General features: G+C 43.9%; 4 protein-coding genes across 4 annotated transcripts; 1 reads left to right on the top strand and 3 right to left on the bottom strand.

The window, feature by feature from the left end:
- Positions 1-17: 17 nt before the first annotated feature.
- Positions 18-7,583, bottom strand: EAE97_006951 (uncharacterized protein; the record flags this gene model as incomplete). Its single annotated transcript, XM_038877464.1, has 5 exons — positions 18-1,873; positions 2,490-2,694; positions 2,752-4,374; positions 4,421-6,529; positions 7,167-7,583. The coding sequence occupies 5 exons, from the start codon at positions 7,581-7,583 to the stop codon at positions 18-20; spliced, it is 6,210 nt and encodes a 2,069-aa protein (XP_038731654.1).
- A 572-nt stretch (positions 7,584-8,155) lies between these two features.
- On the top strand, positions 8,156-10,072 carry EAE97_006950 (uncharacterized protein; the record flags this gene model as incomplete). Its single annotated transcript, XM_038877463.1, has 1 exon — positions 8,156-10,072. The coding sequence occupies one exon, from the start codon at positions 8,156-8,158 to the stop codon at positions 10,070-10,072; it is 1,917 nt and encodes a 638-aa protein (XP_038731653.1).
- A 519-nt stretch (positions 10,073-10,591) lies between these two features.
- On the bottom strand, positions 10,592-11,936 carry EAE97_006949 (uncharacterized protein; the record flags this gene model as incomplete). The annotated part of the gene is made up of 4 exons (XM_038877462.1): positions 10,592-10,654; positions 10,711-11,025; positions 11,075-11,530; positions 11,631-11,936. The coding sequence occupies 4 exons, from the start codon at positions 11,934-11,936 to the stop codon at positions 10,592-10,594; spliced, it is 1,140 nt and encodes a 379-aa protein (XP_038731652.1).
- Positions 11,937-13,083: 1,147 nt separating this feature from the next.
- EAE97_006948 (uncharacterized protein) lies at positions 13,084-14,833 on the bottom strand (the record flags this gene model as incomplete). Its single annotated transcript, XM_038877461.1, has 2 exons — positions 13,084-14,516; positions 14,575-14,833. 2 exons carry the CDS (start codon positions 14,831-14,833, stop codon positions 13,084-13,086), a joined length of 1,692 nt encoding a protein of 563 aa, XP_038731651.1.
- Positions 14,834-15,946: the final 1,113 nt, after the last annotated feature.

Below are 15,946 nucleotides of genomic sequence, written 5' to 3'. Positions count from 1 at the left end.
ATTACCCAAGATCGTTCTTATTTTCGAAGGGATGTTTGAGCAGCAGATTTTGATGCCAACGCTTCTTTCAACAACTTATTTGCAGCTGCCACTTGCTGAGGATCGTCTTTGACACCTTTCAAATTGTCGAGCATTAGACGAATCTTTGCGGTAGGAGCGTGGTTAGGACATGCAGGTATCAACTTTGAGTAAGCAAAATTACAGTCTGAACAAGACTGCACAGGAGGTCGAGACGGACTTGGAAGGATTGGCGGCATTGATGACAAGGAAGTCCGCTGAGATGACGTAGATCCAGGAGGGCGACCTCGTTTACGTTTCACGGGAATCTCTATGGCTGCAATCAATCGACTAGTTGGACTTGATCTGTTCGAAACACTGAAGTCTGAACCAAGTTGGATAGGATCTCTTGCATGTTGACCAGATGATGCGGCAAATGGTGTAGACATCCTAGACGACTCATTGGCATGTGATGGCGGGTATTGTAGATCGCTAGCTGGCATAGACACTCTATGAAGATTCTCTACGGGTATTCTAGACGGCGTTCCTTGATGAAATGATCCCGCGAATTCTGGTAAAGTTGCTGGATATGGTGCTTTGTGGAAGCTTTGCTCCGATCGATTACGTTCCTCTGCCTTCAACAGTCCGACGGCGTAGTTCATGGCCTGTAGCTGATTTTCTGCGCTCTCTCGTAGCTGTTGGTCAAGTTTTTGTATGTGTGCTGTATGGTGCTCAATAGGATAATACTTGACACCTGACTTTTTCTCAGCTATTTTACGTTTCTTGTAAGCCAAGTCACGTTTGGCTCGTTCTGCGTCACGCGGTCTATAAATCCGAAATTGTTGGTCGAAAGCGTCTTGATAGTACTGTAACCTCTGCACCCGCTTTTCAATTCGTTGCACGTAATCCTTAAGTTCTTCGTAGTAACTTTCATTATTGTCATGAATTGGAAGACTTTGTGGATTATTGTCCAGATATGCAAAATCATTTTCGAGCTCTTTGAGAAAAGGAGTTCCGGCTTCTACGAGTTGGTCTCTGATAGAGATGTCGACTGCATTACTTTCGGCTGTTTTGCGTTTCTTGTAGGGTGCTCGCTTCCTCGTCTCGCCGTTGGGAGGTTCTTGCTGTCCTTGACTTTGGATTACTGATCTCTCTGGATCTGGAGCCGTAGACATTCCTTCACCTTGACGATTTTCTTGGCTATACTTTCCTGGGTTATCCTCTAATGGTCGAACCAGCTCCTTGAGTCTCTTTCTTTCACTGTCGCACAACAGTTTTAACTTTCGTATCTCGCTACAAAGTGTAGCATATCGCGATCTTGGATCTTCTCGCCTCTGTGACTCTGGTTCGCAGTATTGTTTGAAGTCGTTGTGACGTTCGATGAGATTGCTACCTTGATTAAGCCATTCTTCTGATCGTCGTTGGTATTCCTGTAGCTGCCTTGAGTAGTCTAGAGGACGATTATCCTGCGGTGTGACTAGTTGATTTCTTGCTTGCACCCATTGTGCAGTGTCTTGCTGCACTTGTTGATTCTCTTCCATCAATTGTGGAGAGATTTCTTGCCAAAATTGTCGAGCCCTCTGTTCTTCTTGACTGAAACACCATAGTGGTTGATCGAGAATGTTTCGAATACGCTCTTGCAGATGCCTATACTGATCCTCGAAATCGCGCTGATTTCGGTTCGATTCTAACAATTCTTGTGCATTGTTCTTAGAATTCTCGAGGAGGTTGTGGCCGATATCAAGCCAGCCTTGTATCTGTCGAGTGTTCAAAAAGACTCGCTCATTTTCAGTGATCACTCGTTCCCAATTTTCAAGATCTCTGTACGTCTTTTGAAGTGCGATCGCTGGCCCTCGGTCCTCAATATAGTTATCATCTACTCATCGTTAGCGGGATTGGAACCCAAATTGTTGGTCATTGTAAGAAACCACAAGAGAAATGGAAAATCATGAAGAGTGGTTTGGAGAATTCTGTTCCTTGACAGAATTTGGAGATAGCATTGCGGAATTTAGCAATCCGATTGATGTGGTATCTTGCTTCGAGCTAGACTGCATGGAAACTTTTGTGATTCTATCTGAAACATTGGCTCGACCAGTAGGGTTGTCTCGATGCTCTTTCACTGAAGCTCGCTTCATAACAGCTCCTGAAATGTGCGGATGCGCTACTTTTTGACAGACGACCATCTAGAGTGAATGAACTCAATGACGATCATATATTCCAATTATGCTTCCTATCTTTACCACGAATTGATTTCACGGAAAGATTCTTGTTGCTTGTTGTTGTTGGTTCAATAGCAGAGCTGTCTGGCATTTTCATCACAGAGCTATCTGGTTGAAGCTTAGAGCCATGTTTCTGCTTACCAGGTTTTTTAGGAGATGGCAGTGTAAGAGTGAGTGATCGGAGACGTTGTTTAGCACCTCCTTGAGTGTTCATCTTGCGTTTTGATTCATTGGAAAGTGGGCGTGCGTTTGTACGCTTTTTGGATTTCGTACCTTTGACGCTTGATTGTTCTGTTTCCAGTTCTTGGGCATTGGCGACTTCATCTGCGTCGGACTCAGCTTCGGATTCCCTCGCAGCATTTCCGCCAAACTCGTCATCGCTATCAGATTTTCGAGTTCGGCGACCATCTTTTCGTGGTGAGCCTTCGGGATCGTCCAGATCCATTAGCTCAGAATGTGACTTTTCGTAGTCAACGGTCTAAGTAGTCAGTAAATGACTTGTTAACTGTCATAAAATGACTGGCATGTGACTCACCTGTCGGGCGCGCTTTCCACGGCCAAATGTTTGCATGTTCTTAGCAGCTTCAAGGGCTGCATCTGCCGCACGCTGTTTTAATATAGCATCCCATAATAGCGCCTTCGGAGCAGCCGGTTCTTCTTCTGTGTCACCGAAATCTTCTACCAAATCTCCCTTATCCTTGATCCACACACGAGCATGTGAGAATTGAGATTCTGCTGTGCCATCTTCATTAGTAGTATTCTCTACCTGAGATCGATCGAGAAGTTCGTCCACCGATGCTGGATCGTAGTAAATATCTTTGCTGTTATCGTCAAGAAGAACCGCTTCAGCGCCGTGTCTAAGGATTGCCTCAAGATTGTCCCCTGCTTCGTCCTTTACATCTATACTTTCAATAAGAGCCTGATCGAGAGCCATCTTCTTACGACCAACTTGTACGATTTGCTCTTCCGCACTATCCTTAGTCACCAGTTGGAAGACAAGTACCTTTTTCTTTTGACCGATGCGATGAGCTCGAGAGAGAGCCTGAATATCCTGGTGAGGATTGAAGTCAGGATCCATGATGATAACGGTATCTGCAGTCGCCAAATTAATTCCGACACCACCAGCTCTGGTAGAAAGTAGAAATGCGAAGAGTTCTGAGTTGGGTGCATTGAATGCATCGATGCGCTTTTGCTTCTCAAGCGTACTAACGGTTCCGTCTAAACGCTTGAAAGGAAGTTGAAGACCGTTCAAAAAGTCTTCAACAAGATCAAGCTGCTTTAGAAATTGACTGAAGATCAGAACTCTGTGTCCTCGCGCTTGCAGCTTCGGAAGCATGATTTCCAATAATTGAAACTTGGAGGAGGCATCGATCAGATTTCGATGAAGGGCTTCATGACTCAATGAAGTCTCCTCGATAGCAGAACTGTACAAGAAAGGATGACAGAGACATTTACGCAGTTGCATCAGAATGTTGTTCAGATTTCCCCTTTCTGTAGGGCGGAGGGCCCTTTCTGATTTTCCGATGATTGATTTGATCAACTCTGGATTCTTTGCTAAGATTGACTTGTAAAGTTGTTTCTGTAGGGAGCTCATGGAGACTGGTATGATTGTCTGTGACATGGGGGGCAAGAACTTCAACACTTGTAGCTTGGTACGCCTGAGAAAGAATGGTCGAATGAGCTCATGAAGTTCGGGAAGGTTGTCTTTTGTTAGCTCAGCATATTTTTCGTCCAACTTCGCGGCGTCAATAGAGTTATCTAAGAACTGTAGAAGATTAAAAAGCTCTCGCTTGTTATTCTGCAATGGTGTGCCAGAAAGAAGAACTTGGAAGGGTATTTTCAAGGCTTTCAAAGCACCATAGAGAAGATTCTCATCATTCTTCAGTCGTTGACCCTCGTCCACGATCATGCCAGCCCATTTGACTCTCTTGAAGAAGCCTTTGCTGGAGTCGTCGACTGGTGCCTCATACGAAGTTACCACGATATCAGCACGGAGATCAGAGCACTCATTGGGATACATTTCATACTTCATGGCCATTTCGCGAGCAGACCTAGCACCATAGTATGCGACGACCCGAAGGCCAGGTGCCCATTTCTTGATTTCTCGACGCCAATTGGGACAAGTCGAGTTTGGTGTAACAACAAGAAAAGGGGAGCACTGAAGAAATATTAGTAGGGTCGGTCGGAGATTGTTTCGCTCTCACCTTTGGTTTGTCCTTCACAAGTGACGCGATTAATGCGACGATTTGAATTGTCTTGCCAAGACCCATTTCATCAGCCAGAATAACGTTCTTTTGTCGATGGAAGTTAAACAGTAGCCAGTTCAGGCCTTCCATTTGATGTTTCATCATCTCACCACCGATCAAAGAATCAGGCTGTTTCTTCAGTACAACCTTCTTCTCGAAGTTTAGAGAACGAAATGCATCAATACGCTCCTTTACAGCGCTTGGGGATGATTGCTTGAAGTACTTGCCCATAACATATTCGTTGTAAGCTGAGACAAAGTCACTCCAGCGATCAGCTTCATCTGGGGATGGAGGTTCTTCCCAAACAGATTCATCGTAGGTCAATCCTCTAAATTTGACTAGAACCTGGACAACGTCGTTGATATGAGCCTTGTCGTGTTCTTCGGACTTTGGTCTGAAGGACATGTCATATTCGACATCAAAAATAATCTCCATTCGCAGGTATTCCTCCGAGATAGCCTCTTCACTGGTCCACTTTGGTAACAGATTAGCAGCCTCATCCCTACGGATGAAAGCCTTCCGCATTGTAGCTGCTGCAACACCCCAAACCCAGGCGCCAGGCATCCAAGAGCATTGAAAATAAGACTTATCCTCCCACTTGATAAGATATTCCTTCTCATCTTCCCGGTAATCATCGAATACACTGCCTTCTTTATAAGACTTGGGGTCTAATAGTCTCCATGCAACTAAAGTCTGCATTTTAGCAGTAGACTGATAGCACTCCCTGCACTGCCAATCCTTGGTGTATTCTTGGATTCTTTTGAAGCGCGTCTCTTCCGTGTTCTTTGGAGTGACCGATTTCTTAGAACGTGATGGTAGATGCTCAAAGTGAAATCCACGCTGGCATCCTCGGCATCGGAATAAAACGTTATCTGGATTGTTGACAAGATCTTCGCGAACATTGGTAATTGGGTCATCGCCGTCATTTTCTGCCCTCAGCTTCTCCTCCTGCTTTGCGGTCTTCTTTACGGAAAATGCAGCACATGATGCTCCAGGTTCATTACAGCTACTACAAGCACCAAGTTGAGGAGCGAGAGGATCTTTCTTGACGGACAGACCGATACAGCGTCGACACTGCATGACGAAATGTTCGTGGCCAACTTTAGTGACAATATGCTCCCGAGCTGATCGATATCCTAGACAAATTCTATGTATTGACGAGGAGCATCCTTGGCAGTAAATGAGTTCACTTCGTCCTTTATTGGAATTCTTGCCGGTTCCACCGCAAACATCGCAGTCTTGATCATGAACCAAAGCAAAGGAAGATTTCGCGGATACCGGTCGATAGATCTCTCGAATGCTTATGACTTTGGGTGCGGCCTTTCCAGCTACCTCATCAGCATAAACTTCTTCATCGATGTCAACTTCTTCCATATTCTTGCCAGTTTTGTTTCCACGCCTCGATATGCGAGACGGGAGCTCTTTAGACAACTTGGGACTATAATCAGATTTGATACCATAGGCTTGTGGTCGTCCACGCTTCTCAGGCTTCGAGGCTCGAGCGCTACTTGCGCGTCGTCTTTTGGGTTTAGCATATGCGATTTCGCTTCCTTCAGATTCGACTTGTAAATCACCAGCAAGTTCGTCTTCCTCCTCTTCATCTTCCATGTAATTGAAGAGAGTATTTGCTTTTCTGGGAGCAGCAGATCTTGTCGCCGTACGTCCTGATTTTCGAGATCCATGGTCATTTGAAAGAACAAGTCCCGATTGCGAGTCATCCTCGTCCTTATAATCATCGAAGATTGGTCGCGAAGATTGTCGACTACCAGCACGAGTACCTCGGCGTGCTTTTTCAATTTCAACAGTTGACATGTTATTCACAAGACGACGCTTTTTCTTTGCGTTTTTTGGGAGCTTGTCATCATCAGAGCTTAGCTGAATGCTGCTTATGTCGACAAAATTGTTATCAGTTAGCTGACGGCGAGTGCGTTTGCCAGCCCTGGAAGACATGCTCCGGCTAGAATTTGATGGATTATCAACTGTAATCGACTCCGAGGCTTCTCTCCTATTGAAATCTTTCAAAGCGTCGTTGCCGTGTGGAAGGTGAAGTAACATGTTAAACGTGATCTGTGATTTGGTTTAGTCAGGGTTTGACCTTGAAAGTGATACCTTTTTGTGTGAAGACTTATGAGATAATATGAAGAAGATCTTCATCAATATACATACGCGCAGTTTACCGCTGCCACCCACAACGGGAAGCACAGATGGCTCAATTGATATTGGAAATAACTGGAGAATTTATGTTTGACTGAAGCAAAGGAGATGAAGTAGTGGACAGATGCTTGATAAATTGAGGTTGATCTCAATAAAAGTATTTTGTTGTGAATAACTGAAGCCCAAAGATGGGCATGGCAAACTTAACTACAAGAACTACTTGAAATTCTGCCGATACTAGCAATAATAGGCAAGAGTGGAGTTATCAAACCGGTCAAGTTCCGTGGTGAAGTCAAAGTTGAAGTCAACTATGTAAAGGGTAGAAGGTTGTGTAGCAAAATTTGTGGCAAAATTTGGGCCACTTAATTTGACCTTCTTCTTTGAGAAAGGGGGCAAATGCTTCAGGGTGGGATGGCCAATTAAATTGTGCGTAAATGTTGGAAAAGCCAAACATTCTGGTGAATGTTGAAAGTGCAATTTGGTAATAGGGTGGTATCACAGTATCTTTCGAGAGCTGGGTGTTTATGTGAAGCAAAAAATCCCAACTTACATTCTCCTGTCTCTCATCTTCGTATTCTACTCGATACAATGTCTCGCCATCCGAACCGTTTATCTCCTCAAGCACCGAATATACTGTGTCGTCTTGATATGGAACGTATTCCTCAGGGTTCCTAGGTCCCGGAACCATGACGACGATTGTGTTATCTGCGTCTTCATCTGCGTCATCTGCGTCATCTGCTTCTTCCTGTGGCTCATCACCATCCATTGCAATTTCATCTCCGTCCTCATCTAGGTTGTCATTTATTTCAATCGAATCTTGGATAGACTCTCCACTTTGATGCGCCAATGCAGGAACGGGGTTTCGATTTGGTTTTGTGGTGGGCTTACGAGAATTTTGAGGATCTAATAACTCGATCGAATTGGGTTCCGACTCATCACTATCAGTAACACGGCTGAGTCGAGCCATATTGCTCGTAGACTTGCAGGATCAGTTTGCCGGTTCAAGACGAACTTGCGCACTCGTGGGTTTCGGCTGAAGGAATTCCTGGTTAAGTCAAGTTAGAATATACAGGATAGAGCAGGAGAAGTTAAGTACCTAATATTAAAAGTAGTAGACAAAATTTCGGTGATCAATGTTGCTTGCGATTTAACTTTCAAAAAGATCTTTGTAAATTTGGTAGTTTTTGACTGTTAACCGGCCGTTTGACGCGGTATAATCTAGTTATAAAGTTTGTTGTAGGATGTGAAAAGAAAAAGGAAATACGGCTAATTCAAAAGAAAAGAAACGTGCGCGAAAGAGAAAAGAAATCTAAAGAGACGCCTACATTCACTGATGTTGACCAATCTTGAGTTCACAAATTGAAGATAAATTCAAAGTGAATCTGATAAAACGCAACGCGTCGATGAACGCCAGGATTAAAACCCCGAGACCCGTAGTTTTGGTCGGCTTCGGTATGTTCCGCTATCAAAATTTCTTAGCTCAATTTTCTTCTATCACCAAAAATGATGTAGAAATATCATCATGGCACTATCAATGCAATGAATACAATAATTTTAACAGGAGCAAAAGCTTCTCAAAGAGTAAGTTATATTCTTCAACCATTATATTCATCTTCTTGCTTTGTAAGATATGCTTCGATCAATTCTGGCATAAACCGTGGGCTTCGAAAGTCTAAAGGAATTGGGTTTAGAGGAAAGGATAAAGGACGTCCCAGTCGAGAAGATGATGGTGGTGGTCGAGGGTTTCAAATTCCTGGATCGAATTCATATTCAAAGCCCCGGCAGGATAGGGGCTCCAGTGATGACTTTGGAAGCAAGAGCAAATCTATGCACACACGAGTCAAGGGCAATGGCCGGGACGATGCATTGAAGTCAGAGTATAAGACACCTTCTCCCTTCGGAAATCGTCAGGGTAGGGAATACTACAAGGAGGGAGACTCTGAAAATCCCCAGAAATTTCGGGCCAAAACCTCGTATGGGGGAGAATCTTCTGACAGGTACAACGAATCACGAGGAAGCAAATCTGGTTACGAGAAGAAATCATATGGTTCTTTTGAGGCCCGGGACGAACGCTCTGGTTATGAAAAGAGATCTTCCAACAGGTCTCACGAGCCTCCAGAAAGACGACGTTTCGATGAGAAGAATTATGAGCGCAAATCTCGTGACAATAGTTCTCAGGATGAGCCAAAGTCTTACTTAAACCTTGAGAGAGCGAACAAATCCTTCGGGGCAGTGCGTGATAGCTCAACAAAATGGAGTAAGGGTCATACATACCCTTCAAAATATCCTTCTCGCGAAGAACGGCTAGCGACAAAAGCCACCAGATCTGAAAAATCTACAGAATCTGCTCCCTCAGAACCTTCCTCGGAATCTCATTCTAGTTTTTCGCCACCCAAGATAAGTTCCACTTTTGCCCAAAAGATGCCCATCACCATCCCATACACGACACCAGCGTCTGAATTTCTCTATGGAACATCTGTCGTCGAAGCTGCCTTGAACGCTCGACGCAAAAGAAGCAGAAAGCTCTACAAGCTTTACATTCTCAAGGGTGAAGATCGCCAAAATGCAGAGCGAGACGGTGCAATAGCCAAGTTAGCTCAAAAGAAAGGAGTCGAAGTTGCTATAGTAAGAGGGCACGACTGGCTACGAACCCTAGACAAGATGAGTCAAGGCCGTCCACACAACGGTTACATACTCGAAGTTTCGCCTCTCCCTCGCCTCCCACTACTAAGTCTCGGCTCAATAATCGACCAAGATGATAGCTTCGCGATTAAACTTACCCCTGACCACCAATCCCGGGAAGAGATCGAAGTCAACGGTAACGACACCATAATCAAAGTCGCCAAAGATTCCACTGGTCGTAAACCCCTTATTCTTCTCTTAGACAGCATAGAAGATCCCCAAAATCTCGGCGCCATCCTGCGCACAGCACTATTCATGGGCGTAACAGCCGTCGCGATCTCCACCCGCAACAGCGCCTCCTTCACCCCCATCGTCTTCAAAGCCTCCGCCGGCGCCGCCGAAAACGTTGAGATCTTCTCCGTAAACAAACCTGGAGGATTCATCAAAGATTCTCAAGCCGCTGGCTGGAAAATCTACGCAGCAGTCGCACCACCTGCTCCTCGAAAAGCAGATTCGCGACACATGTGGCCCTCCACTTCTCAAGAATTTGTCTGGACCCACGATCTCCAAGATCCTCTACGAGATGATCCTTGTATCTTGATGGTTGGAGGCGAAGGCGAGGGTCTGCGCAAAGCTTTGAGAGATCACGCCGATGTGCATCTTTCGATCAAGGGCGCAGGTAACCGTGGCAGACTCGATAGTTTGAATGTTAGTGTAGCAACTGGCATGCTATGTGATGCATTCATGAGACAAACAACTCGAAAGACTGTTGAGGAAGCAGTCCAGGAAGTTGAAAAGGAATCGGAAGAGTTGGATGAAAATCAGCTTTTCTGAAATGTATAATTAAATGAGTTGTACGACATAAAATCGCAACTTCTGTAGAAAACCGGTACTCAGAGCTATAGCGAGTAATATAAAAGTTTAGATACCCCCAAACAATGAAGGAGTTGTGACGTCTGGTGCCGACTGCGCCATTGATTCATAAGACTATCATATTATCACATGTCACATTGCAGATCATGGCACAGTAAAATCAACATTTCAGTAATGGGTATCATGAATTTAGTCTATCTTTTCTCATACAGGTAGCATAGCTGTACATCCATAAATATAAGCAATGAGTCCAAGCTCCAGACCTGCAAGCAAAATTGCCTGCGCCGCCGAGAGATGGTAGGTCGTAAGCAGATTAAACCACGCTAAAGTTGAAGATGTGGGAGAAGAAGATTTTGCGTGAAGTTTTGGACCGAGGAGCGGATGTTCGGCTTGACTCGATTATTATTTGGATTCGGACGATGGATGACCGATGGACGGGGAGTTGGGATTGCCAAAAGCGCGGATAGAGTCAGGAGTTTATTATGTAAATTTTGTATGAATGATATCAGGATTCTCATGCCAGTCATCAATGCTTACCCACATCTGCAATATGAGTTAGTAATCTTACGCGAGAAGGCTTGGAAGATCTTGAAACATACCTTTCTGAATGTACTCAGACCAGCCAAGATACTACCACCAATCCAGGTTGAGTATTTTCTCTCTGGTGGAGCAAAGATCTTAATTCTCATATCCTTAACTGCTAATCGTTGTACTTCGTGAAGTAACCTGTCTCCAAAACCCTTCGTCAAGGTGCTACCACCGGACAGAACAATGTTTCCAAATAGAGACTTTCTAAGGTCCAAGTCTGTGCGATTGATAGCGTCCACCACAATTTGATGAATACCTGGGTATTCCAAACCAATGATCTCGGGGTCAAACAGAATCTCAGGCGCTCTAAATCTTTCTGCTCCAATCTGTGAAATAGTCAGCGCAACTCCTATGTATTAATGGCAGATTCCTTACTTTAATCTTGTTACCATCAGGTAATGCATATTCGACGACTTTCCCATCTCCCAGCTTTGCACCAGACCATTCCTTTTCTTCACGTTTTGGATCTCCTGCAACATAGCTTACTTTTTCCTTGATCATTCTCACAACCTCCTTTTCTGCGCTAGTATGGAAAACGTATCCAGCTTTCCGTAATAAAGTTTGCATATATTCTGTAACATCTCGTCCAGCCACATCTATCCTTCGTATTGAGCTTGGCATGGCGAAACCTTCGTATACTGGGACTGCATGTGAGACTCCATCTCCGGCATCGAGCACAATTCCAGTCGTTCGCCCCGATGCGTACAGTGAAAGGACAGCCTGGATTGAAGTGTATAGAGCGGGGACGTTGAAGGTTTCGAATAGAATTTGTGCAGCCGTATCTCGATTGCTTCGGGGGTTGAGAGGTGGTTCTGTTAATAAAACGGGATGCTGCATGAGTAGTGTTAGTGATCTACCTACTACTGCTTAACTTGCCAGATATGAAGCAATAGCAAACAACTCCACTTTAGACCTGAAACAAAAGACTCACCTCTTCGCTCAGAGTCTTGAGACCTTCTCCATAAACATATTCCCATATCCTCTCCATATCATCCCAATCTGTGACTATGCCATGCTCCAGTGGATATTTAATCTTCAGCAGTCCTCTTAATTCTTGCGCTCGTGATCCAATAAACACATCTCCTTCCAAGGCACCCGCCAGAACTCGTAAATGTTTTGGCCTCCCAACGAATGAGGGAAAGTAACATTTTGGCAGATCGTCACCAGCGAACCCAGCTCGAATCGTACCGGAACCATTATCTAAAACGATAGGAGCATTATGCAGTGTGTCCGCCATATTGATTGTGGGGAGTGGTGGGATGGAGTGAGAGCCAGCAGGCAACCGGGAATCTGGTTGTGCAATGCTAGAATTTTGATTGAATTGTTAATTCTCAATCCTTGAAATGGCGGAAAGTAGGTAAGGTGAGATGGTGGTTGTGGTATTAGTGGATTTCACCAATTTGCTACTTTAATGCTGCTGTACGTCGCGTTTGGACGCGAGCGCCAAGATATTTTGACAGGGGTAGCTGTGGGTTTAGACTTCACTTCATGCTAACTTACTTTCCTCCACGACCTATTATTACAGTCATCAATCCATATTCTACTTGTCTACGAGGATGATACTTCATTATATCTTCAAATTCAAATACTAAGCATTTTGATGATATGAGATCTCCAAAGCAAATTGTGAAAGATCTTACTTCACATTTAGCTGTGAACTCTGAGAACTATGAGAACTATGAGCTCCTGAAGGAAGATCATTAAATAGCAATACATGAAGCCGGATCAGTTCTTTCTTGGTATCAGCCTATGTTTCTTGGATCGGAGGCGAGGGGTAGGGGGATTCAACGAGGGTTTACTTGCTTACCTGCCCGCTGGCGATTCAAATACCAAAGACTGTGGCGAGGTTCTGGCTTTCACTAAGGCAATATACAGCCTTGCACAAGATAGTGAGACAAGACTTTTGTTGATCTTAGCTCAGAACGAGTTCAAAATGGACATGCCTAGAGCTAATATAAATTTGGGATAGCGATCGTCTCTCTAGTTCTATAGGTTACTCCTCTATGATATCAATGAGTTTTGGCATCTGACCATTGATTTTTTATTGTTTTGGATACACTGTTGTCACTTTGCATTGACAAGAAATAATTTAAGTAGACTACTTGTAAGTTGTTGGAAACATGTGGAACGAATTAATTATTATGGCTTTTGGTACAGTATCCCGGCCTGCGCTTTGCTAATATCGCTGAAATACCTCAACCATCGCTATCTACTTTTGCTTTGATCGGAGTTCTTTGGCCTTATTCCATGTCATTATATCGCCAGTTTAAGATTCTGCATAGTAAGTACTACACTCCTGTATCCTTGCCCAAGAACTCCTGTGGATAGCATACTTCAACTGACATCTCTAAGCCGTGAAAAGAGGAGACGCTAGTTTATCGCTTTCAAGATAATCGGCGGAGTAGTTCAAAGGACAACGGGAAGTAAGTAGTGATTCCGTATGGCCTGAGGTAATCGACAGACTTCTTCAAACGCCCATAGTAATCCATATCCAACGACAAGTTGGCATCGATCACTCTTTGAAGTAGTTCCTTTAAACAATCATCCCCCCGAGGATCGAAGTCTCTCTTGCAACGGAATGAACTTTTGCTATCCCAGCCATAGAGCGGGCCCAAACCCTCCATTTTAGTATAGGAACACTCACCCAAGAACAGAGCAATTTCTATGGCAGGAAAAAGTCCTCCCAACTTCATGCTGAGTTTGTTGATTTCATCAAGAAATTCAACCATTTTCCTGCCGAGCAGATCCACGGTTGGGCGAGATCCATCTTTGACGAAAATTCTTAGTCTACGCTCAACAGCAGCATGGGCGCTCTTTATTTTTGCGTGGAGATCATCGTAGTCCTTTCTTGCATGAGACTTTCCTACTTCTGGCATCCAAGACGAGAACAATTTATAAGATTGTGGGAAATATCCGACGTAACCAGTAGTCTCAATCTCTTCAATAAGCATTTCCATGGCATCAACAGGTCTGAAAGTTGGATCCTCCTCCCTGATAGCGTTTGAAATTTGGACAAGTAGATTGTCGGCAGCCTGATCGAAAGTTTCAGTCACCCTACGACCAAGAGGGTCCTTTTTGCGTTCGACATACGAGTGCCGACCAGCAAACAGAAGCAGGTCAAAAGCCAATCCCTTGCCTCCAGCCATGGACAACAGCCGTTTGACCCGTGGAAGGCTCTTTTCCACGCTGGGAACCAAGTGACCAGGGACGTTTGAGTTGCGTGAAGAGCTACTATGGTTTTTGGCCACAGCAGATTGCAATTTCTCTACTATATGGTTATAGTCGGTCAATATCAGTTCCTTCGTGCTGTCATAAATAGCCTGAGCAGCAGAAGGTCCTTCTACCCAGCTTACTAGTAGATCTCCAGTTCGCAACAAGTGTTGTATGAGGCCGTCATCATCTGCCTCGAAATGCTTCCGCTGGTCGTTAATACGAGAAAGGTGTATTTCCGGTTCAAAATTGGGATATTCGTCTCTCATTCTCAGGCAGAGTTTATGTAGCAGGGAGTCGCAGGGGCCGCAATCGCCTCGATTTGGACGTGGTATCTTGCCATTTTCTGGTACCAAGTAAGAATGCTCGCAGAGGTAGAGTGCAAGTTCAAAAGAAAGCGAAAGTCCACGAGACATACGTGAAAGCTTGGCGATGTCCGTAAGGTATTTCCGGGTTCCCTTGAAATTGATTCTGCTATCTGGTCTCTGGCGATATTGCTCCAAAAAATTCCCATGTTCCTGATCGATCCAATCACGTATGGATGACGCATAGAAGTTTCTGCACGAAGAATCCATGTTGATAAGTCTCTGGATCTTCATAGGGGCACCTAAATCAAATTCTAGTCAGCCATGATTAGGGATGAAAAATGACAGTCATGCACTTACGGCCAAGTGAGCGTTCACTGATAATAAATCTGTAGAGTTCACAAATATGCGATTGCATATCGAACTCCTCGACTTCAGCTGTTGATCGGTCAGACTTGACTGAAGGCGTCGCGGTAGCTTCGGCATGATTATTATCGGCGCGCTCTTCGACATCGTCGGAATTCTCGAGCTTTATTGCTTTACTTGGAGTTGGCGATATGTCTTCGCTGAAATTGGAGTTCTTTCTTTTGCGTAATGAGTTAGCTGATGCGTTGTCCATTTTTTCATTGATTTGAGATTGTTGATGAAAATGAATGTGGAGGTGGAAGTACGAGGGTCGAGGGTTGAACAGACCATACATAAAATACACATCCAGATTTCGAGGTCACATGGTACGACAAATCAGTTTGAACACCGAACTAAGAGAAATTCACTACTTTCAAGAAACTCGCAATCACCAAAGGTTCATCAAGTGTAGATCTATAATTGTTCCTTGGAAGTTTTGGATCGTTTTTCAAACTCATCCAGAGTCTTCATGAATGCACACTTATCTCTTTGATGTAAAGAATAATTTGATGAATATTAGAGTACTTCAATTCTGCTCTAGGCTTTGAAAGATGCTTTGTAGTCCCTTGAAGTTTAGTATAGGCTGTCAAACTATCATTGCTGTATATCATCTCCTTCAGTCATTGGTGCATGTTGGCCCTTGAATTCTACTACCTTATGCCAAATCAAGAATCATGGATAGTTTCATGGTATCCCTAGCTTTTACTACGTCCGTGTCATAACCTTAAATCGAGAGTAATGATTTCTTAGTCAGTATCATATAGCTGTAGCTGTAAGTAAGGTAGACATTAACAATGATTCAATTTTCAATACGGTGGCTAGTCCAATTAGACTTGATATTTACTGTGTATATTATCTCAAACCTTAAGACATCTAATCAGGTATATAAGTAATGATGACAGTAGCTACGAGCCTATACTTACCAAGCATAATCAATACTCCTCAAAATTGAATCTTTCAGTGGAGAATTATACCTGGGGCTTGTCCTATTCATCTACATCTGAAGGGAGTTTGGTAACTTCCAGGTAAAGATTGGATATTGAGGCTTTGATGTTCCAATCTATGCCAAACTTCAAAGTATACTGTTGTATTAACCCATGACGAAAGCCCCAATCTGTTCATGACATTAGCCATGAGTTTCCATGATATAAGCAAAGGTGCATAGATACAAGGAAAGGCTTATGACCTAAAATGCAGAACAATCCGAAGTTTAATACAATATTTTTTTCTCTGGATCAAGGAATAGTCACCATGGGAAATAGTTGCTATATCTCCAGACAATTGTATATATATAAAATAGAACAGTGTCAAAAGGCCAGAAAGAAGA

This window comes from Botrytis byssoidea (assembly GCF_014898295.1).
Source record: "Botrytis byssoidea strain MUCL 94 chromosome Unknown BBYS_013, whole genome shotgun sequence".
Lineage (NCBI taxonomy): Eukaryota > Fungi > Ascomycota > Leotiomycetes > Helotiales > Sclerotiniaceae > Botrytis > Botrytis byssoidea.
This window is presented reverse-complemented; position numbering and strand designations above follow the sequence as displayed.